Below are 23,565 nucleotides of genomic sequence, written 5' to 3'. Positions count from 1 at the left end.
GCTTGAACTGGTGAATATATTTTTAGAACAACACTTGATTTTGATTCATAAGACACTAGTGATAGAGTTAGTTCTGTGGTTCATTCTTTTACATGTAGAAACATGCATATTAGATTTATCGTGAATATTTCAGCCTCCAGGTTTGGCTTACTTATCTGCAAGACTGAATAGTTCTTTAGCTGACCTTCAGAGATCCCCAGCCCTTGAGAGCAAGTTAACCTCATCACCTCAGGCTAAGCTTGCTTTATATAGGGCCACACAGACACTCCTACAGTGACTTTCTCTGAGCTGACTGAAAGGAGCAGCTCTTGGCTTTCCTTCTGTAAGGAGACAACTTATATGAGGTTTTTCAGTGGTTCTTACTAGCCAAGTGAATGACAAAGAGATACCCCAACCAGCTTCCTTTGAAGTTCATAAAGCTACTTTTATTTCAGGAAAAAAAACCAACCTAAAAACAAAGACCAATTGCAGCTTTCCAAGCTGGACTTCCTCTTAAATATATACCTTTATTTTTGTTGCCTTCTGCAACCATTAAGCACTGCCTTGCCTCCCTTAAAAAGAACTTTAATCTGCTAAGATCTTTCTCTTATGCAGTAGTAATGCTCTACATGAACCTGTTGACTGGGAGAGGAGACAGGCCAAACCCCCTCTCCCTCACACTTGTGCTTCTGTTCCCATCAGAATGGTTCCCTCACTCTGGAATTGCTCAAAGGTGGCGGCTAGCAGGATAGGGTTAATGACAACAAATATGTGCAGCCCACTTACAAATGAATTGAACTCCACGCAGAGTTACTAATTGTCAATGTCAGGAAGTAATTCAGTTTGCTTTGATTTCTCTGAAGAGGATTTTACTATGCTCTGCTCATCACTGCAGAGGCATCTTTTCCTCCAACAAGGAAAGAAAAGCAAATTACAATTTGATGGGAGAAATAGCTTGTCCTTCTAATGTCTTCTATACAGTTAGACTGTGTCTTTGTCTCACCATCAACCCCCTTGGTGGTTGGATAAGGGAAAAAATACACATATGGAGAAGTAGTGTAGTAGAGAAGAGCTGGAAAGACGAAGTGCTGCAGACACTTAATAGAAGTAATTTAATATTGTTCCCACTTCATTTGTATCTCTGAAACAATGATCAGAAAGAGTTATTTACCTGTCCTCTTCTCCATCAGGGTGTCACTACTCCCTCTCCTACTACCTACAGTTATACAGGCCTTGCAAGCGATAGTTTACTGGAGAGATATACAGGCTAGCTTGAAATAAGCTGGCTCAGGTTCTGAAAGTGTCCTCAGTATGTATGGACCTCAATGGTTAAATTCTTTGTCACCTACAAATATAAATCTAGAATAGCTTTACTGGAGTGAAAGGAGTCACATTGCTGTACATCTTTTATGTACCATTCATGCTCCTGATGGAACTCCACCTACACTTTTGTAGCTTCTCCTTATTTAGAGACACCTTTCTAAATTTCTGTTGGTGTTTTAGGTTCCCAAGTAAACTTACTAGTTAATGTGAATTACGGCTAAGAACAAAAAGAGAATGTTATTTAAAAGAAATGTGTGTGCCTGGGGCAGTCCATTCATTTCTTATCCTGCCACATCTCATCTATAAAACCTGGGAGAAACTCATTCTTCTGTATTGCTTTAATACCATGGTCTCCAAGCTGTGCCCTGTATTCTAAACTGGCACCTTTGTCACCTTCCCCCAAAGCAGGTGAGCTCAGTGAAGTGAGGTTCTCCTGCAGGCTCTGGTGGGAGCTTTGATGAAATCCATCCCTCTGCTTCTGGCTCATGCCATGGGTGGCACTCTCAGGAGTCCAGGCTGGTCTGGAATTCCCTTGAGTGTGACTGTCAGGGCTCAGCTCATCCCAGGGCATTGCAGGGCTCTGCTCGGCTAGTGCTGCTCCCACAGCGCCTGCACTACGCTATTGACAGAGAGGAACACACATTAGAGCTTGTATTTGTACACAGCAGATCCTTCTATGTGCAGGACAAAGGTGCAAGTTCTACTACATGCCGTAGCCCTTAGTGAATGGCTCATTATCTAAGAAGTCTCACTCTGCTACATGTTCACCTCCTTACTTGTTGGACAGATCCCTGGCTACTTTCCATCTTCTTTTTCTTGGAGATTGCTGGATTCCAGTGACACACCAGGCTGTCATTTTGGACACTGTAATTCTTGTTACCAAGAAGCCAGTAGGTTTTCATTTTCCCTTTGCCCTGGGACAAGAAAAGGAGAGAGCAGAAAACAGCTATTTTCATGGGATATGAAGCAGAGCAGAGAATCACTATGGCCAGGGCTGTTACCTGTACTGCATTTGTTCTCTCTCCTTCTCTCATAAGTGGCAGCTGTTTGGGGAAAGAATTGTAATTTATATGCAGTTTGGGTGCTAATAATTCTTTCCGTTCAGAGAAAGGCATTTTGCTGGTCACTGGCAGTGTTGCTAAGGGTTTAAAATCAGCCTTACACCCTATATGTCTTGGTACCTGAATCCTAACACTCACCCATATTCATGTGGTTCCATGCAGGTGCAGACATAGCTGTATTTCAAAGCACACAGGAACACTTTTTTGTCAGTTAGGAGTAATGTATAGCCACTTCCAACTGAATTAGCAAAAGAACCTTGGGGCCGTGGTTAAAAATTGACTTGCAATTCACAGAAGAGCAATGGCCAAATCTATCATATCTCTTTCCAATCTCATTAAATGCCTTTACTGTTGCAAAGTTACGGAAAAGCTGTTACCTTGACTTCAATTTCTCCTCTCAGTTCAATTTCATATGCATCGTCTGTGAGAAGGGCATCATATGTAGCAGAACTGATATGGATCTTCTGTGCTAGGATTCAGAAGAGAGCATTAGGAATGAATGATTCCCCTATTCTCAGAGACCACACACCAGCCCTCCTGCATTTATCAGCCCAGTGTTTCCACCTCTTCTTTGGAAAATGTCAGGTTGAGGAAGAAGCACAAAGAAGGGGAAGATGCCTTAAGCATTGGTTGAAGACTCTGTGACACTGTGCACAGATGTCGGCTAAAACATAGAAGCAGTTAAGCAGGTTAACTGACGCACTGACATGACTGCACAGCGCTGCACTGGGTATATGCACAACGGCATTGTACAGCAGTAAAAATAGGTGGTATTGGTAGCAAAGGCAGTACAAAAGTCTGGACCAAGAAAACATGCACTGCCCTCCTCTATGTAGCTATGGTGTTTCTACCTAATGCCTTTGTGTTAAAGTCCTTAAAATTAAACTCAGCTTACCTTGTGCTATTTGGCTTTTGTCACCCTCTTTCTCCTCTTATTTCCAATCACTTTCCAGAAATGGCATAAGGGATGTGACTCTACTTGCCCACATGAATACACAAGAGTTTCTCGTGCTTATTTGATAACTAGTGGATATACAGGGATAGTGAGGATTGCAGGTCATGCATGTGCTGGTTCTTTAGATCTATGGTAATTAGTTCTCTAGCCTGGTATATGCCACAGAATACTCCTTCTCCTGTATGAACCTTATTTCACACTTGGCCATGACCAATGTGGGGGCTGTTAGGGGTTTTCCTTTCACTGTAGTACTTAAGAGATGTAGAGTGCAGGTGTGAGCCTGACTGGTGCGTAAGGAACACACAGTTTGTGCCCAAGTCACTTACGCAAGCTGGTGGACTCCATGCGGGAGGCTGTGTTTACAGTGTCCCCAAAAAGGCAATAACGAGGCATTTTGTACCCCACAACTCCAGCTACACAGGGTCCTGAGAAAATACAAGGCAGAGAGACCGCAATAAGAAACAAGTGGAAAAAGGGCAGGGAGATGCCAAATGCAGGCACCTTTGCTAGTCACTCTGGATCCTCAGAGAGCAATGGGAGTTGGGAATACTCAATGTATCTAGGGCCTGGCTGCGCAGTATTTACTTAAGGAGAGAAGTCACGATTTGATTATCTGAAGTTAATTGGTGCTGATATCACGGGAAGATGCTTTTTGCCAATACTAAATTGTTTCACAGCCTTTTCCATACCGATGCAAGCAGAAGTCATTTTACCCCACTGTTACTGCTGGAAGCAGGAGAAACACTTATCCTGAGGTCCTGCAGGGAGACAAGGGCTTGTACAGAAGTGCAGAATTCTTTTCTCTTCACACAATTAGACTGTGTTATAGTCTCTTTTTCTCATGCCTCCACCTCAGCCCACGTACCTGTGTGTATCCCAGCCCGCAGCTGCAGTCTGCCCATTGGCATATGAGGGATCACAACCTGACGAACTGCTGCCACCAGATCCAGAGACATTTTGGCAATCTCATCAGCATGTTTGGTGCCATTCCTCTCTGGCAGGCCGCTCACTACCATGTACGCATCACCAATGGTTTCCACCTGATGGGAAGGGGCATGTGTCACTCAGTGGCAGGCATCAAGCTTTTCTTTCAAAAGGAGATCAGAATAAAATATATCATCTCAGCTGTCCACCACTTGCCAAGCTGCGGTGTAGTCCCTGTGCAATGGCAGGTCTTGGATTTCATGGCTTTTGGCCAGCTGGCCTGGCGTATTTAATATTCACTAGGGAACAAAGTAAGAAAGATTTCAGCAACTTCCAGATTCCTTGCCTGCAGGTTTGTACTTACCTTGTAAACATCGTAAGACTCAATCCTGCTGTCAAAGCAGATGTACAGATTGTTGAGCATCTCAACAACTTGCAAGGGAGTACAGGAGGCAGCAATGCTTGTGAACCCCACAATGTCCGAGAAAAAGATAGTCACCTGTCACAGGGAGAAGGAAAGTGTGAAGCTAGGGTCTCCAGGCAACAATGGCAGAGCCTTTGAAGAGTTTGGGGATTTGTGAAATTCTGAGCAGAACAGCCTAAGGCACAAGCTGCATATAGAACCAGTGTTGCAGAACTGAATAGATACAATCCTACATTAGCAGGCTTTGGCTCTGAATTGTTCTCTATTACTCTGACAGCTAAAATCGTGCTTATCTCCAAAGTTTATCATCTGCACTTCTCTGAATACTTTGTGCTAGCTGGGAGACTGGAAGTCAAATGCTTTGAATCTTGTGAGCAGTGATCAACAGACTTCTTACAGAAGCAGGGCCTGATTTTTCTTTTAAAGTGATTTTAAACTGTGGTAGAGATCAAAACTAGGTATCTGAACAAACTGCAAAATAAAAACTCAACTGCTGTCTCTGCTCTTGTTGAATTAGGAAATACTAACTGGATTTTGTTTCTCTTCAAATGATGTTTATCTTTATTATGATTAAGTAATGTACAGAGATATTAACTTTTTAAAAAAATCAAATTTATAAAAGAAAGAACAACAGAAACCATAATAACTGAATTGAGGAAGGGAAATGTGAGTTATAGCTGTTGGCAAAGAATTAAGTGTTTCTTCTCTGTGCTGCCTGAACTGTATGAGTGTTTAAACTAAAATTGTTCTTTTATTTGTCCTTGGTAATACCAATTAATCCAGAAGAGCCACCTTTTCACTCCCTGCTTTGGTTCAGCTACTTTTGATGTCACAGCTATTGTGAATTGTAATTAATTGTGCGATTACAGGTTGCTGTTTCGATAATGACACCTACAAATTAAATGCAAACATGTATTATTGTGTTTCACAGCTGAAAGTAACAGAGCATCCAGGGGAAAAAGAGTGAATAGAATTGCAATTACTGTAGCATGAGGATTTTAGCTATGGGCTATGCAGCACAGCTGCTAAATTCAGCATTGACAGCAGCATGCATGCTGTGAGGCAGAGCTGTAAATAAATGGGTGCCTGGCCAAACCCTGCCCTTGTTTTTATGTGGGCCAGTTTCGTTATAGCTACACACTTGAGGCTACGAGATCATCTGTCCCCCTCGTCCTTCTCTAAGTTCCATGCTCTCTTTTCAGTTATGTTTATGGAATCATACTGACAAGTACAGACAGGGTTTGTCCTACATTGGTTTTTGGGGATTCTTCCCATTTTTCAAGGAGGAAACTAATTTCTTGCTCCTATGTACTCGTGATCTCATGATGTTGGCTGGCTTTCATGAGTAGGCTCTTAAACCTAAAGAAGACAACTTGCCAATATAGGATCTTTGACATCTAAAGCTACACTTCTGGAAATTTCAGCTTTTCTTCCTTCCCCGTCAGCCTAAGTGCTTCATGGCAGGTTGCACAGCTCTTTCCAAAACCCATCATGAATATTTGGATTTCCATCCACACTCAACTATGGGTGCAAAACCAGGTTCCTCAAACCGGTGGCAAGGTAGGTGCTTTTTCAGGTGAATGCTTTATCCTTGGTGACAGCATCCTTTCCATTTGCTAACCTGATCATAATTTTCTGCCTCAACTTTTTGGCATTTCCTTAGCTGCTTGGCCACAGATTTTGGCAACATCTGGTGTAAGAGGTCCTCAGCTAGCCGCCTCTCCCTTTTCAAGTCTTCTGTCTTTTTTTTGAGGTTCCTGGCATAATTGTGTATCCAATCTGTCATTTGCTTGAAGGACATCAGGATTATGGGGTAAATGAGGCAGGCTATCACTAACAGACTGATCTTAAGGCTCATTGTGGACAGGATTTCTGTAGATTTCTTGATGAGTTTTTCCTGTCCCTTCTGCAGTAGGCACCTCTGTGCATAATGCAGTCCCTTTACCAAGGCTTCAATGGACACAATTTCATCTGAACCCAGGAATGGGATGAAAAAAGAGATTCCTTCATAGTGGGTGAAATGAAGTGATAGATTAACATTATCCATCCAGCACTTATGTACAATCTCTGATGAGAAGATAGCATAGTTCAGAATGGCAAAAAATTGATGCAATATTGTTTGAAAGCTTGTAGATGCTGGCATCCAATGAGCTTTAAGCATGGCTTCTCTTATTTGAAGGATGACTTTAAAAGCTACTATGTCTGCCCAGTCAGGGTTGTATCTCATAGTTTTGAGGTCTTCCTGGGGACTACTGAAACGCTCCAGCAGTTCAGAGATCACTCTGGATAGCACCTGCCTGGCTTCAGTATCCCCTGTGCTATTTAATTTTTGTCTCATGTCAAGGATGTAAAATCTGCAAATGGAGACTTTCTCCTTCTTGCATTGGCAATTCTCACAATACAGTTCTGCTTCACTTGCCTTACAGAGGGAGTTTAAATTCCCCAATAGCTGAGCATGAAACGATCTATTCCTCTTGTCGGCTGCTGGGAACAGCCAGCTGTGCCTTTCTTCCTGCAGGAGATAGATGAGGCGAACAGCCCAAAGGTTTTCACAGGAGGTAAGTTCCTGAAGGGCTTTCCCTGTGTTTCTCCATATTTCCAAGCTGTTGCTCAAATCAAAAGAAATGGCTCCAAGGAGGCTGCAGAGGGAGACCATGCATGCTGTCAAAATCCTTTGAACTGTTTTTCTACCACCACCGTTGGAGGGGGGAGAACACCTAAAAAAACAAACAAATAAATAAATAAGGGTTTCCCTGGGGTGTTTCTCGCAGCTCCTGAAAACATAACTGGAGCTATTAGTGATATTTAACAATTCACATGCATTTAGAAACAAAGTACAGGGAACATCCATTAGGTGAATGTTATTGAAAGACATATTTTATTCTATTTTGTTCCACCTGACCTTTTATTTTAAAAGAAAAGGTGTAGTAAGGAGACTGTTTCCATGACTCACCCAGAGCTGCAAAAACACATGAATGAAATCGTACAGTTTTTCTGTGAGTATTAAGACCGATAACATGATTTGCTGTACGTTTTATTCTCTATGGTACTTCTATCCAAATCCTAAGGAAGCCCATAAAAAGATGGGTTACTTACTCCAGTGATCACAGACCGGAACTGTTGAATTTTTTTAATCAAACTTTTAGAATTTGTTCTTAATAGGAATTTGCAGATGATGAATAATTTGTGTTGATATGGTCAAATGAGCTCAGACGTTTCCACCATATTGTCTAAATATTTCAAAAGGAAAATGAATCAGATTTCAGTTTTGACAGAAGCATATGCATATCCAATTTTTACTGTTTGAGCTTCATGATTACCTTTTCTGTCCTTATCTTTCATGCTGCACATAACTGACATCCTTGCTCCATACAGCAAAGTAACCTCTAACAATTTTCATTTTCAGAACTATTAATCAATCCTTTACAATCTTACATTAATAATACCCATGAAAACCACTCAGGAAGTTATGATGAAGCTGGCAACTCCTGAATGACTGGGTAACCTTTATTTCCACGGATGAAGAACAAACCAGGGGACTGTGTTGCTGACCAGTCCAGTCCTTTTTCTTTTTTTTCTTTTTTTTTTTTCCCCTTTTTTCTTTTGCTCTGCTTAGTAGAGGTGATTGAAAAAAGCCCTCCTCAGATCCCCTGCTCTTTCAGATAGGTGAAATTACATTTCTAACAAGATAAATAAAAACCCAGTAAAATCTGCTATTTCTCAGCAGAGGCTGATATTAGGCAAAACAAGTTCCTGCTGAGCTCTTCGCAGCAGAATGGTGGTCAATGGTTGTAAAGTAGAAGAAAACAAAAGTACAGCCCCCAAAGATGATAAACAGCCATGTTTTCTCTTATTTATTTAATACAATTTATGTTTAATAAAATATATATATTTATTTATTTTCAATCCAAAGGTAACAACTGCAAAATGTCTGACTGAAAGGAATCACAAGCCTAGAAAAATTTATTTCTGAACCCAGATGCACTTATGTTCTCACAACGAACTTCCAATCTTTTCCTTGCTGTATCTACTGCTTACCTTTGAGTCACTTGTCCTCTGTTTTTAATCAATCATTTTACTCTTGAATATACCTAAATATGTGCCAGGAGGGAGAAGAAAAACACAACAAAAATCCACCTTGATTTTATACTGACTACCTTTTATTACAATGAAAGAAATATAAATAGGGGCTTTAATTTAGTACCAGGCTAAAAGGTGGTGATTCTGCTTGTACTTTGCAAAAAATCCCCATCTATTTCTGTGTGTCAGCCGACAGTGACAGTTCAGAGGTCTTCACCTGGCATCTGAATGACTTAAAAACGAGCAACAGGGACGTGAAGGAGATAGGTCTGCAGAGGTGTTGCTGGCAGTCGCTGCTGGATTTTACCCTTCCCCTTGCAAGGTCCCAAGATCACAGGGTGTTAAAAACCTCTCTATAAAAGCATTTTGCAGCGTTCCCACACTCACCTGCATGGACCTGCTTGCACCCGTGCTGCCTTCCCGCTGGGCATTGCCACTGCTTGCTCTGGTGAGTCCCGCTTGCAGACTTACGGGTCCCGACAGCTGCCTGCTGCCTTCAGCCCCTGCCAGTGCCTCACTTTCTCACCCCCTAGTTGCCCGGAGTTGTTCCTGTGGCTCTCTAACTCTTCCTACTGTCCAGCCTCTTCACAGCAGGCTCACATCTTCCCCCAGGTGAGGGTAGCAAGCCCCAGCCCAAGGCAGGGGAAAGGCTGTAAAAGGTCTCCAGCATTATCACTAAATATGGGCTCTGGTCTTGACAATACCCAGGAAGAAGTGACAGAGACACGTGTTTTTCTTTCATCTTGTGAAAAATAGTGTTTATTGCGGTACGGTTAGGTATAATACTTGTGTTGTTAAAGGCATAATTTACCAGCTCTTTGTGATCAAAGGTGTCATGATTATGACTTTATTCAAACTGTTTTCCTTCTTAGCATCTGTCATCCAGTTCTCTTTGGATTAGTTGGTTGCCATAACCTACAAAAATGTAAAACAAGTGAAAAATCAGATCGTGAGACCCAGGAATTTGTGGATAGTATATGTTGCATCCAAGATGCAGGATTTAAATAACTGAAATAAGATTTTTGCTTCACAGTCACTTTTTAGATTAAAGTTTATATTAAATTAAAAAATAATTGATGTTCCAGACTTGAGCAGCATGTGCTGCCTTCTAGGATGCGATTGCAACAGTCAGTATTATTGATGAATACAAATTTGAGTAATTAAATCTGAAGTCATACCAGTAAAATCTTTATGACTGTATGTATAGCTCTAGTATAAAGGGAGAATGCATTCCTAAATATCGAGATTTATTTAAAAGTCAAAATAATTTGGATAATTATTTAAGAGGAGGATACTTTATTTTTGCTGCAGAGACTGCTTTTGCACTGGTAGGGGCTTGTCTACAGAAGTTACTTGTATGTAAAGCAGCATTTGAATCAAAGGTGATACAGCTCCCTGAGTAGGTGGCAGAAATCTCAATCAGAGAGAACATCAGAAATAGCTAAGTGACTCTATTCTCTAGCAGCAATACCTAGAACCTTACCTGCTCGATCCAGCTGTTATAACCAGAGACCCAAGTGAAGACAGAAGGCTTGTGATAATAGCTGCAGTCAAAAGCAGAGCCAAAGCTGATGGTACCATGTACTTCCCACCTGCCATCAGCACTTTGGCAGTTCACTGGGCCACCAGAGTCCCCCTAGAAGGAAGGGGGAACACAGTTAATGGCCGTCATAGTGTGAATAGCTCCTCCTTGTTTTGTTTTGGTTTGGTTTTTTTAAGCTTTCCTTCCCATCAGGCCTGTTTGTGTCTGAAACCAAGCTCTAAAAGCGGTGTTCTCTGGACTCACATTACAACTGCAGGTGACTCCATCCCTACCCGTGCGAGCTATGGTGGGTTTCACTGTGCTTCTCCACCAGCTAGGCTTGGAACAAGTTGCATAATCCACCACCAGCAAAAGACCTTGCTGCAGGTCATCTGGAAGAGCTCCATTTCCTGGGAGGGAATAGAAACAAAGGAGTCATGGTACCAGCTGGCACTGAGGAAAGAACAAAACTGCATTGTTAAGTTTCTCCCAGGACCTGGGTACTATCCTTCCAGGTAAGAAACTCCACAGGGGCTGTATTAAAGGAGAAGCTGTATAATCCATTCCTTAGCTCCATTCTTTTGTATTTCTATTAAAAAAAAAAAAAAAGGCCTTAACTGACTAACAATTTCCGTTCCATCTTAAAATGTCCCATTGTTAGAGGAATAAAGGGCTGCTCTTTGTTCAGGAGTTTGCAATTTACTTATCACTCTAGGAATTGCCTCTTGAGCCAAGCTGACACTTTTGCTGAAGTCTCTGAGATTTTATTCTCTTTACAACTATTCCCTTATGTGTCTTTTCAGTTATTCAGCGGAGTATGTTAGGATTAGCAAATTCATCAGTCTGCACAGTTAATGTTTGTGTTACAATAGCTTCTAAAACCTTAGTACAGGGCCCTCTAGTGCATTACTAGCCCCATTACAAGCAAAATAAACTCGAAAGGCAGGGAAAAATACTGGGTGACTGAAGTGGGGCCTGATAAACTACCTCACTACATTGAGGTTGAGGGGATCTTGAGCACCATCAACAGCCTTTTTGCAATCGGTCTCAAAGGAGAAGTCAGTACTGAAAGATTTTGTTGCACAATTTTGCAAATGTCCAAGTACTTACTCTGCAGTCTTTCCCATTCTGTCACATAGCAGGCAGTGTTAGACGACAGGATGCTTTGTGCAGAATGGAGGCAGGCCAGCTTAATGTGGTCACTTAAGGTGATGTGTTCAGTGAGTTTGATCAAAGCAATGTCATACCTGTGGTCAAATGCACACATTTGAGAGTGGGAAAGAGAAAGGGAAAGGTTTGCAAATAGATTAAGGCACACTAGCACGAATACTTAGCAGTTATACAGCACTTGGCCTATTCAAAAGAAATGCAAGGGGGCAAGGAGGCCAGTACATAAGCAGTGAAGATTCCTCCTCCCTCAAAGCAATGGGGAAATCCATGGACTGGAAGACTGTTCCCTGCAGAATTGTCCACTTTCCTGCTGGCAGCTTTCTGGAAATTGCCTTTTACAGGTTCTTTTCATCAAAACCAAGCATATGTTAGGACTAACTCCAAGGACCTAAAAGTAGGTTTAAAAAAAAGTCTGCAAGGGAGGTTTTGGTTTTTTTTTTTTCATATAGACTGTGTTTGTACACAACATTTCAAGGTACAAATATGGGCTGTGATTTAATGTGATACAAGTGAAGATCAGCCATCAGTCAAATGACCAATGTTATATAAAGCCTGTTTGAGCGGTTTCATTTTTCTGATAGATAATCAAATCAAGTTGGCTTAACCAAATCCTCATGTGTCAGCTGAGATACAACTCTTAGCCAATGCAACAATTTGATGTGGATTAACTGTATTTCAGTGTATTCAAGCTAAGTAAAATAACTTTGAAATTGCTAAAGGCTGAGAGCAGTTACGCTAATCGAGCCCCTATAATAAGAACAGAATAGCACAGAACTTAGTTACTGTTTTGAGAGAACTTTTTTATTAACTGCCTATGCTGTATCTCTTTCTGCTTTGTTGCAGAATGTCTGATTTCCCTAAAAAAGGAAAATTGCTGTGAGATTTTAATTCATTTTTCCTTTAAAACTAATGCTGAAATTGGATACCTACCTGCAGCTGCCAGAGTCAACACAGCAAAGAGGACTCCAACCATGATGCTGGTTAGCTGTATGCTGCAGGCTCTGTTCTGCAAGCCATTTTAGATGTTATCATTTATCTCTGGGACATGTGACTTAAAATGCATTGCTATTGATACCAATGGAAAACTTGTGCAATTGTGGGATAATTTTTTATATGCACAAGTGCCTAAAAAAAACCAGTTTAAATGAACCTTGGATCCAGGCTATATAAACAACTTGGTTAAAAAAAATTCCAACTGAGTTGCATATTATCTGTAGCAGCTGTTTGCTTTCCCACTGCCTTGAAAGTTCATCACAAAGGTGTTTTCGGAAGGAAAATGTTAAATGAATTATTCTAACGCTTGGTGGTATGTCAGCAGTAACAGTGTCTGATATACTCAGGCAGTGATAGATTCAGACATGTCAGTGGGGTTGCATTAGACAATCTCCGGAAGCCCCCTCCCAGCTTTAATTATTGTATGATTCTATGATTGCTTGAAATTTTATTTCGTTCTGGTTTGTTTTGTGACTGAATGGCAACTACCACTTTGTACTGACTGAAAACCTGTATCTTCTTTTCTAGATCAAGTTGCATGTGTTTTAGCATGCCATCTTTCTTCAATAAAACAAACTGTAATCACTTTGAAGTGGAAGATGTTTCAAGCAACAGAAAGAACCAGCTGTCTGCGATGATGGAGAAACACTGGTGTAGTGCAGTGAGCCAGATTTAATTTCTTTCCTATTTACCTTTAATTGTTAGATCAGTAGCACATCCCTGGAAGAGAATAGGGTTCCTGTAGCATTGCAAATTAGCATTTTTACACCCCAAATCAGCATGCTGACCTGTGGTATAATGTAGTGTGTTTGTTAATGAAAAACGGTAAACGGTTTTCACTAATAGGACAAACCAGGCAAGAGCTGGCATTTAGACCACTACAGAGCTGCTGCCACAAAAGAAACTGTCCTAATTTATTACCAGACATTTGAGATCGATGAGTTGATATCAATACTTACCCTTGTGTCTCTTTTGGTTTTTTTCTTCTACTACTGGAATTTTCCATCCCCTGTCATGTTTCCATCTGCCTATGCTTCACCTGAAAAACTGTTACTGGTTATTTAAAAAACAAAGTTCTCTATTGCATAAGCCAGGTCATGCATAGGGAGCAAACTTAATAGCATGGAAACAAATATCATAATGCCAGTTTTGTAACCAGAGTTGCATTGTACATACAGACCAAACTAGAGGTTTCAAAAAAGCTGAAATAAATCTATTGTTTAATGTCAGTATTAACAAGCAGCAAAATCCCTGATTTTTCATAGCTTCCATTCAGCAGTAGGTACCGATTTGGATGAAAGACGCCTGGAGCGCACATGTGGAAAGCAGAAATATATAATGCTTTGTTGTTTTGTCTGCTTCTCAAGAATGTATTATCCTACCCAAACAATAGCACTTGAGAAAGCTGCATTCTGAATTTCAAATGGAATAAACCAAACTCTGTTCTGGCATCTTGTATTTATTATCTGACAAAAGCATAAATCAGCATTAACTGAGTGCAGAATTGAGATTTTAAAAATTTTTTTCATTAATTAGTTGGCTCTCTTCTTAATATCTGAATTTACAAGTTAAACAACATACTATGCTTTTCAGGTTAACTTCCATGCCACTATCATTTTCATTGAATACCAACTAAAAATTAAGCAAAAATTTTGGATGTTCAGTTACTATTTCAACTTTCCTGTTTTATGGGTGTGCTCGTAAACATGGAATTTTGTTTAGTTTTTTAAGCATTTCTGCAATTTCACAAATATGACCTTCTGCTATCCTGCACACTAAAAAGAGAAACTCTGTTCTTTCATTTTCCCTTTCTTCTTGGTAAAGGAATTTTGAAACAGTTCTTTTATTATATGGGGGGAACGCTCATAAGAATTGTAACATTTTTAATGTAAAACACTCTCAAAGCTTTGGTTGTTTGTTTTTTGTTTGTTTTGGTTTTTTTTTGTTCCAGTCCTGCTTTATGTAACAATTGCTTATCCATCTTTTCCAGGTCTGGTCTAAATAGTCTTTCTTGGACTCAGTGGGCATCATGCTGTTGGCAGTTCTGCAAGTGAACATCAAAAGGCTCAGCCTCCAGCTGATACCATGGTGGCTTGGAAACAGCACCCTGGAACCTCTTATCATCTTCATGCCAGATGTTTCACAGAAACTAAGCAGCTCATGGAACTTCAGTAAGAAAGAGCAGGAACTTCTGGTATGTTTTGTTAAAGCATAATAGCTAATCTCTCAATACACGATGTACTTAGTGTCCAATTTATAATGTAGTCCATTGCCTCCCTACCTTTAGTTTATTCCCTTGTAGGGTAGTAACTGTGCTAGACCAATTAGCAAGTGGAATGGTCTGCAGCTAAGTAACAGACACTGAAATCTACTTTTCTGAGGAAGGTTTTTCATCTGAAACTAGACAGTAACCTATTTAAAAAATCAAAGTTAAATCTCTAGCTTTTCATTGGGAACACCAAATGTGCCAAATTCATTACTTGCTGAATGACCATTAAATCTGCTAATTGATTGCTCCCTGGATTTGTTTCTGTGTTCTTAAAACTAAAGCTTAGTCTGCATGCCTCAAGATGGAACAAGGTTACACAGAGCCAGGGAAATGGAGTTTAGCACCACCCTGTATGTTTGTGGCTCTTATTGCACCTTCCAAATTGTCTGTTCCCAGATTAGATCCATTTATGTATTATTTTCTACATTGTATTTCCTTTCAATCCAAGCACTTTTGTAGTCAATACTGGCCACAGATGTAACATAAGGCTCTGCTTCTTTTAACTGGGTGGGGAGCAAGGGGAGGAGAGAACAGGGACAAAAAAACCAACCAAACAAAAAAAAAAAAACCAAACCAAAAACCATCAACCAGACTTTAGTGATCAGATTAGACTGAAAGATATTTATTTAGAAACAACAGCTTTGGTATTTTAAAACCAAATGACCTTTAAATCACTAGAAAGTGGGATATCTCCCCCCATAGCCAAAACAAATCAATGCACAAAGTCTCAATCTGCTTAGACTAGGAAACCTGCACATCAGCATTTCCAAGTGTAAATCCGGAAAACAATTTCATTAAATTGGTTTTGCACTCTACAATAATAAAGGCTGAAAAACCTGTTACCAGCACTTAGATCTACAGTTCAATTGACTGCCTTGTAACTGAAGTGGAGGCAAAATTATCAACATCCTCCCCCTCCCCCCAAGCAATAAATTAAAAAATGTATACCAGAAAGGAAGTTACACTAAAGTTTTCTAGTTAAGTTAACTCTCTGAAGGGAATCACCATACTTTATTTTCCTGTAAAATTAAAAAAAAAAAAAAAAATCAAAATATCAAAGGACTTAGTCTATCTTCAAGTATTTTCACCAAATGGATTACTCTTAGGGAACTGAACAGCTTACAAGGAAAAAGAAACATCTGTTACACAAGCTTCTGGGATAAACTCTTGAATAACCACACCTTCCAAGTCTCATTCCTCTCTTAACAAGGCACAAAAGGATTGTTGCTTTCAAAAGGTCCTTGTTCTCAGCTGCAAAATTGTCAGATGTCTTGTGCAAATGGAGGCTGAAAGCAGGACTAAGCTCACTTGGACACTGGGATGTTCCCATTCAATTAATGAAACAGGGTGTTATTTCAACGCCATTCATCTTGCTTACTGCTACAGAGATTTTGAGCTTCAGCTGGCTTCCACTTCATCCCTGTTTCTGGAATCAAGTTCTGCATCATCTTCATTTTAAGTAGGTCCAATTAAGACGAGGCAACAGACTTGTTTGCTCTACACTGCAAGGCTTTTTGCAGTGTCAAGAAGGAAGAGGTGTTACATCAGCCCTGGTGTGTAGCTGTGAAGCTTCGCGGCATTTCAGAGACTAGTGTCAGGGACAGTTACCTGTAGTAATGGTTAATAAGTCATTTTGTAAAAGGCAGAAGGCAAGTCTTGTAGATGAAAAAGGCAACCAGATAGACAGCAGTGAAAAAAGGACATAATTTTATAATCTTAAGGACAGATTTCAGGATGCATGTCAGGGCACAGCTGTATACACAGTAATTGAAATTACTTCCTGACCACTTCTTCCTTCTGCACTAAGGTTTTGAGCATGATCATAGGCTTATAACTGCAGTTGTCTTTGATACACATATCTATCCTACCTCTTCCTAGGTTAGTTTGTCGAGGCACAAGTACCTTGCATTCTCATTCTTTCCATGGACAACAGGTATTCAGACCTGCTTGGGATCAGGCCTGATTTCCAGTGCTCAACGTTACAAATTGCCAAATCGCTTTAAACACCCCTTACATACTGACTGTCAAGTTTAGTCCAGTACCTTCGGCCCAGCCTTAGCTATCTAAAATTGAACTTACTTTTATAATTTGGAAAAACAGGGCAATCTAAACCTAGAACTTTTCCTCCAACAGCGCTATTTAACTATGTCCCTTTTTATCCCCCCCCGCTTTTTTTTTTTTTTTAAAATGCAAGCTACATTTAACTCTGTTCAACCCTAAGGAGGGATGCCTCTGAAGAATATGGCTAGCTCACACATCTTTCATTTCCACTCTGTATCAACACACAAACAGAAAGTACCAGTACTAAGAGCAGAAATCACTGTCTATTTTCTATTCTGTGCTAAGTTTTTACTAGCAACTAAGTTTTCTAAGGCAACTCAAAACAAGACTTTCAAATTCTTTACACCAAAGTGAGATGCAGTAGAGCTTGAAGTCAGAACCTCCAACTCACAGTAAAAAGCACTCGGTACTCTTCTTAACACAGCTATGTATTTTGTCTGAATGGGAGAAACGCTAACTCAGCACCTTCCCAAAATGATGGTGGTAGATGTGGTTTGATGGAGGACTGCACAGCATCTATAAATCTGTGAACACTTAGGAGTAGTCCGAACAAGTCAGCACCTTCACTTAAGAACACCAGCTTGCATTTGTGTGTTCTTGTATGACACATCACATGTTCAAACCAGGCAGACAAGTGTGCACGTCTCCCACACGGTAGTAAAGGCAAGTATAGCAGCTCATTCACAAGCATTCTGATACTGCGTAACAAGAAACATCATCTCGTTACACAGCTGGAATTGTTGGCTTAAAAACAAGCAATGTCCTACACCAATGTGTGGAAAAAGGACTGTGCCCGCCTTGATCTGCAGCCTCACAAACGTTTAAGAAGGACAGATGTTGGATTTACCTTTTCTAATGTTTGTGAGCCCTACTGCTCCAACCCCTGCCCTAATCCTACTTCTTGCAAGAAGAGGTCACAGATCACTTATTGCAAGAGAGACTGAAAATCCTCACAGTCCAAGACAGAACCTCCCTAGGCACAGCTGACAGAAAATCAGGTTGACAACACTCAGTGGACAGCAGCCAAAAGCAGCAGCCTTATACCTTACTCCTGAAGAGCGGCTTGGCTCCTGGCCCGCAATATTCATTGTAGATGAGTTTGAACAGAAACAAGTGAAACAATGTGATTAAGGAGGCCACGCTGAACCAGAACAGGAAGGGTAAGCCTGGGTATTGCTTGGCCATGTGCTCCTCATGAGCCAGAATAGCTTTTAGATGGAGCGTGTGTCTCAGGTCCTGCAAGTGGATCAAATCTGTTGATATATAAAGCAGTGGCGTGATGGGTTGAGTCACCATGACGGGGAATGTATGACCTCGTGCCTCTGAGGTCAGCTCCACAGGCTCATTCATACAGCCTGCTTCACAGGCATATAGTCTAACTGGCTTGTCTTGGAACTTCACAGACACATGCAGGAAGGGCTTTCCTTCAGCATCCAGCAGAACAGCTAGATTAATCAAGTCCTTATTGTAATGGATCCCACGTAAGGAATAGCTGTTATGAAGTACATCAGGGTCAGCCTGAAACTGAAGATGGTTTTCTGTGAACTGCAGACCCCCAAAACTAAGCACCATTCCCTGCATAAGTCCATGGACTCCAGCTGCCACAAGACCCTTGCATCCCCGTTTCTGGAGAGTTAGCTTCCACAGGTCTGACAGTTGCAAGATCTGGGTGACACTGGTCAGCTTTGCTGGCCACAGGTTCTCTGCATGCATGGTCGCGTGGCCACTGAAGCAGTGGTCAGCATAGTTCAAGCTGGCTTCCATTTTTTCTCTGTCCTCGCCACTAATGAGTGGATCTAGCAGAGGAGCTGGCATGCTTGACAGGACATAGTAGAGGGTCATGTTAACAGTCTCACTGGATGGTGTATGCGAATCTGTGATCTTTCTCATTTCAACCCCTGTAATAAAAGAAAACAACCAAGAGTCAGAGGATCACACACGAATATGATGCTAACTAGGAGAAAAAGAAGATCACATGCGCATGCCGTGGTTGAATACACAGGCATTCTTTGTAACATCTAAGAAACCTCTGCCTATAAAACACTGAAGTGCAAACGCTTCCTTGCATTTTCTTAGACACTGTCTTTGCTACTTGAAGTTTGAAAGCCAAGCTCCTGCTAAAAGCAAAGCTCGTTTAACACGTGGATGCCTTATGGAGCTGTCACCATGACTCCGCAAGAATGATCTGTCAAAGGAACATTTATCTTTTTACTGGCTATAAAGTAGCAAGTTCTACCTTACTTGGGCAGCTGCTCTTTTATGCAAGGCCATTAAAATCTTAAGAAAAAGCATCCTTGTAGGACAGTCCTTAACTTCCATGAAGAAATCTGTCCTTTATACTGTCACTAGAGGTCAACTCTATTTCCAACTTAGAGCTGACATGCTGGGCAAATCAGCAAAGTTCCTGAAGACATGAAAGCCAGCACATCCAGTTATGATTAGAAATGTTCTTCTACCATTTCCTTTATGCAGTAAGGAATAGTCCATTTTTGTAAAGTACGCTGGGTTCCAAACCAGGAACGCTGTTTTATTATCCCATAACGTGCCTTCTGGCCCCTGAGAGAAACCCGTCAGGAAGAGTGGAGCCCCTGGAGACCTTACAGCAAGTGACCAGGTCACCGAGCTTTCAGCTGCCCTCTAAAGCAACCCTTCGGAAGTTGAGCATCGCTCTCCTTACCCGAAATGAACAGGTCAGACCACGTCTGTTGGTGCTCCTGGAAAAGATCTTCCACCCCCATCTGCATCACCTCCAGCATCTCCTTCTTGGCCGACTCCCTCAGCTTGCTGAAGGTCTCCTCCAGCCTGGAGACCTCGATGGGCTCCGAGGTGTACACCACAGAGAGCACGGTTTCGTCAAAGTGGGATTTGGGCGCCACCTGCACCCGGCTCACGAGCTTCTTGGCAGCCACCACCATAAGCACCACCTTGGGGCTCCCGGCCAGCAGCAGGCGACCGGAGGAGAGCAGGAACTGCCGCTCCTCCACCTTCTCCAGGCTGGTGGCGAAGCGGCCGCCCAGCGAGGGCGCAGAAGCCGGGGCCGAGGCCTCGAAGGCGGCCACCCGCTCGGTGGGGTTGGCGATGCGGATGCGCTGCAGGTAGAGATGCGGCCGGCTCCGGTGGGCCACCACCTCCTCCCGCACCGTCACGCAGTCCCCGGCGCCGGCCCCGGGCCCCGTCTGAACGCACCGCACCCTCCGCACGGCGCCGTCCCGCAACGCCGCCAGCGCCGCCCGCGCCTCGCCGCGCCCGCCCAGCGCCCTCAGCCGCACCAGCGCCGGGTACTCGGTGGCGAGCGCCGGGCCGCCGCCGGATCCCGCCGCCGACACCCAGAGGCGCCCGGCGGCCACGTCCAGCAGCAGGAAGCCGTTACCCGCCAGCGCCAGGCCCGGCCCCGGCCCGCCGCCGCCCCCCGCCGCCTCCTCCGGCAGCGGCAGCGGCAGCGCATCGCCGCGCTCGGCCTGCGCCCGCCAGGCGCCCGTGGCCGCCTGCAGGCAGAGGGCGGCGGCGCCGCGGGGCTCGGTCCCCCGCCCCGCGCCCCGCCGCGCCCGCGCCGCCCCCAGGTACCAGTAGGCGACGAGCAGGAGGGCCAGCAGCAGCAGCAGCCGCCGCGCCCAGCTGCTGGAGAGCAGCCCCGGCAGCCCCTTCAGCCGCTGCTGCAGCCACATGGGCGGCGCGGGAGTCCCGTCCCGTCCCGTCCCGTCCCGCGGCCTAGCGGCGCCCACAGCGGCCGCTCCCCGGCCCCGGCCCCGGCCCCGGCCCCGATCTCGCCGCGGCGCAGCGACCCTCACGCCGCCATCATCGCCGCCGCCCGGAAGCGCCGCGCCGCGCCGTGCGGCAGCTCCGCCGCGCTTCGCGGCGCTTTGCGACAGCTCGGTCGTACCGCCCTCCCCTGAGGAGGTGCTTGGCGGGAAGCCACGGCCCGCCCACGGCTCCGGGCCTCCCCCTTCCCCGGCTCCGGGCCCCCGGCTCCGGCCCGCCGCTGCCCTTGCCCCGCTGCCGGCAGAGGGAGGGGCGGGACGCCCCCGGCGCCGTAGCGGCGGGTGTCAGCCAGCAGCTCCAGCCTTAGGTCAGCACACGGCTGAGGTTTGGTCTCTGCCGCCCGGGTGACCGCACCGAGGGGAAAAAAAAACAGTCTGGGGCGGGCCTGGAGGAGTTTTGCGTAATTCCAGTGGCAGTTTACCCCTGTTATCGTAGCAGAGCCGAGTGCGGGAAAGCAAGTTATACTCTACCAAACTTTATTCCACCGTGTACTAAATAGAGGAGCAAATTTTGTGGCGTGACTTCGATGTGCATGCACATCGTGCCACGGAGAGCTTTGTACTCCCGTGCAGCTCTCCAAAGACAGTAGCGAGCCATGCAGAAACACTGTGAGCTAAAATCAAGTGTGAAAATCCTGACCAGATAGAGCCAGTGAAAAAGCTTAGTGAAGGGGAGCAGACGAGGCACTTCCTTAACTTCTTCCTGCAAACGAGCTGATCGATTGGGCAGGGGGCACTGGAATCCGTAAAAACGGTGGGTGAGACCCTGTCCCTTGCACGTTTCAGTGGGGATGGTGTTTTCTCAGACGGTCTGGTGTGTTTTGAGGCTGCTTTAAAAGCGGAGCTCCGATCGTTTCAGTTTTTAGGAAGTCGCTGCTTTGCTTGGAGCACGTGTTGCACGTACTCATTGGAACATCTGCATTGGCAGCTGCCTCTGTTTAAAAAGACAGGCAGCCAACTCCAGCCAGAGTGCACAAAGCAGTACAAACATAGAAACAGGAAAAAAAATACGCTTGCTGGGTTGGCATAGCTGCAGAATGCAAACAGAGCTGTCAAATATGGGCAGTCTGAGTACAGCAGTATAAACAACAATGCATTCATGGTTTCTCGTGTGCAAAACCCCTTTCATTTTAGAATGGAGAGGTTTAACTTCATTAAAATGAGAAACTTGAAATTTCTAAAATTCTAGATTGAGTCACAGATCTCAATCTCAGGTTTGAAGGTGAGGGCCTGAACACCTTTGCTGTGGCTCCAGGCTTAAAGTGTTGAGGCTGCTAAAGATTGATCAGGGGCTTTGTCCAGGCCTGTAAAGCCTGAAGAATCTGAAGAAATCTAACATCAATATCTGTTTTCTTTCTTTCTTTTTTTTTTCGCCCTCTTTTTTTATTTAGTGAAACTGGCAGCTTTGCAAAAGGAAGTTTCCTGAAATCACCGTTTAGGGAGAACTAGTATTTCCTTGGATTGTTGCCTGTAGTACATCGTTTGAGCATGAGGACTATTCTGTTTGCCTGGTAATTATGAGGGAATTCCTGCTTCGGGGAGAGGGAATGGAAACAAAGTGCTTTGAACACACTCAAGAATATTCTCAGTGAACAAACAAATAGTAATGGTAGTTTTCTGGGAGGATGCTATTATGAAGCATGGAGAATATTAGTTAACTACAGTGTGGCCCTTCTAACATGCTTATTTTTTTCTCCTCTGAGATCATACCTTCTTGATTTTATTTTGAAAATCTGAATCCTATAATATCGGTGATTTCCGTTAATTTAAAGAGGTGATTTACTGACAGAAAATGGCCACAGAATTTTACACAGCCAATTTTTTTTATTAAAACTGAACTCTGCATTGAGGGAGGCTTCTGTATTATCCTAATGCCTTTATGATGCCCTGTATGTTTCCAGCCATGTACTCCATAGCCCCGGTCCAGCTGAGCAAAACATACTGCATTGAGGCATTGCGTTTCTTTGTTATCTCAATGCACGTGCCACACCATTGCTCAGCACACATCCTTCGCTTTTTATGCCTCTGCTAAACCACTCAGTACTGCTCCTTTCTCCCAGACACCTTACCTTCCTGTTGTAACATGTGCTCCATGGGCCAAGCTCAGGTGTGGCTGAGGACTCAGTGCCTCTTTCAGTGATGGCTTCAGTAGTATACTGCAAGGTTTCTTTCCATCTACTTTATGTCTTACAGAATAGCACGTAACATTTATACAGCCTCTGTCATTCTGTGAGTTCTTTGCAGACAATTAAATTTTATTGTTCACACCTTACAAGAGAGAACATAAGTAGTCTCTTAATGTTGCTTTCAGTAATGGAAGCAAAGTTGGGTTTAATTATATACAGTGCCTAAGAAAATGGCACTGTGGCTTCTAGGTATTTGCTTCAGTAGTAACAATGTGTCACTCAAGGCCTCACATAAGGTGTGTGTCAGTGATAGCTCCTCACCTGGTGTTCTGCAGGCTCAAAAGGGTTTCCCGGCATCTAAGTCTTAGATTCACTGCAGTATAAAAGTGAGCCTAAACCCTTTTTTTTTTTTTCTTTTTTTTTAAGTGTAATTTTATAAGACAGGTTTATTTTGCCCCTTCTCAAAGTTAGGCAGAATAAACTAGAAGATGCATGGGTAAGTCATCAGGACTAGAGCACGAAAACCCAGTGCAAGGACAAAGAGATAAATGTAAGACTTAAAGACATATATATGGCCAGAGAAAAACAGTTAGTATAGGAAGCAAGACCGCAGCAGATTTTGTGTTTGCCAAGGAAATACATGAGGTGATATGACAGGTGGGAAGAAGGTATTTAATAAGGGCTTCCAGTTTCCAGAGCTGTGCATAATCCCTGTCTGTTTTGCTTTTTTCACACTTAATGACTGTGTCAACCAGATGCAGTGCAGCACTAACTGAAGCTGGCCAGAAAGTGAGCCCCCTCCTCCTACATGTTTGCTTAACCCACGTTTCTTCCTCTGCAGATCCATTGCCCGGTGTCCCACGGCTGTGCTGTAACGGCCCCCCCGGCAGCAAGCCTTGCTGGACCCCGCACCCCAGGTA

At 43.4% G+C, this 23,565-nt stretch overlaps 2 protein-coding genes and 2 long non-coding RNA genes across 4 annotated transcripts; 2 read left to right on the top strand and 2 right to left on the bottom strand.

The window, feature by feature from the left end:
• Positions 1–9,436: 9,436 nt before the first annotated feature.
• LOC104312107 (chymotrypsin-like elastase family member 2A) lies at positions 9,437–11,767 on the bottom strand. The gene is made up of 4 exons (XM_009922599.2): positions 11,379–11,767; positions 10,533–10,678; positions 10,230–10,382; positions 9,437–9,661 (listed from the first exon to the last, which is right to left on the bottom strand). The coding sequence occupies exons 1-4, from the start codon at positions 11,533–11,535 to the stop codon at positions 9,644–9,646; spliced, it is 474 nt and encodes a 157-aa protein (XP_009920901.2). The 5' UTR covers positions 11,536–11,767; the 3' UTR covers positions 9,437–9,643.
• Positions 10,670–15,214, top strand: LOC138685192 (uncharacterized). The gene is made up of 3 exons (XR_011324471.1): positions 10,670–10,783; positions 12,960–13,092; positions 14,422–15,214. It is a non-coding gene; the product is annotated as an uncharacterized lncRNA (long non-coding RNA).
• Positions 15,215–15,301: 87 nt separating this feature from the next.
• On the bottom strand, positions 15,302–20,551 carry KIAA2013 (KIAA2013 ortholog). The gene is made up of 3 exons (XM_009922600.2): positions 19,439–20,551; positions 17,806–18,659; positions 15,302–16,308 (listed from the first exon to the last, which is right to left on the bottom strand). Exons 1-3 carry the CDS (start codon positions 20,424–20,426, stop codon positions 16,282–16,284), a joined length of 1,869 nt encoding a protein of 622 aa, XP_009920902.2. The 5' UTR covers positions 20,427–20,551; the 3' UTR covers positions 15,302–16,281.
• Positions 20,552–20,707: 156 nt separating this feature from the next.
• On the top strand, positions 20,708–23,562 carry LOC104322530 (uncharacterized). The gene is made up of 3 exons (XR_719055.2): positions 20,708–21,273; positions 21,911–22,030; positions 23,487–23,562. It is a non-coding gene; the product is annotated as an uncharacterized lncRNA (long non-coding RNA).
• The last annotated feature ends 3 nt before the right edge of the window (positions 23,563–23,565 follow it).

Source organism: Haliaeetus albicilla, chromosome 4, assembly GCF_947461875.1.
Source record: "Haliaeetus albicilla chromosome 4, bHalAlb1.1, whole genome shotgun sequence".
Classification (NCBI taxonomy): domain Eukaryota; kingdom Metazoa; phylum Chordata; class Aves; order Accipitriformes; family Accipitridae; genus Haliaeetus; species Haliaeetus albicilla.
This window is presented reverse-complemented; position numbering and strand designations above follow the sequence as displayed.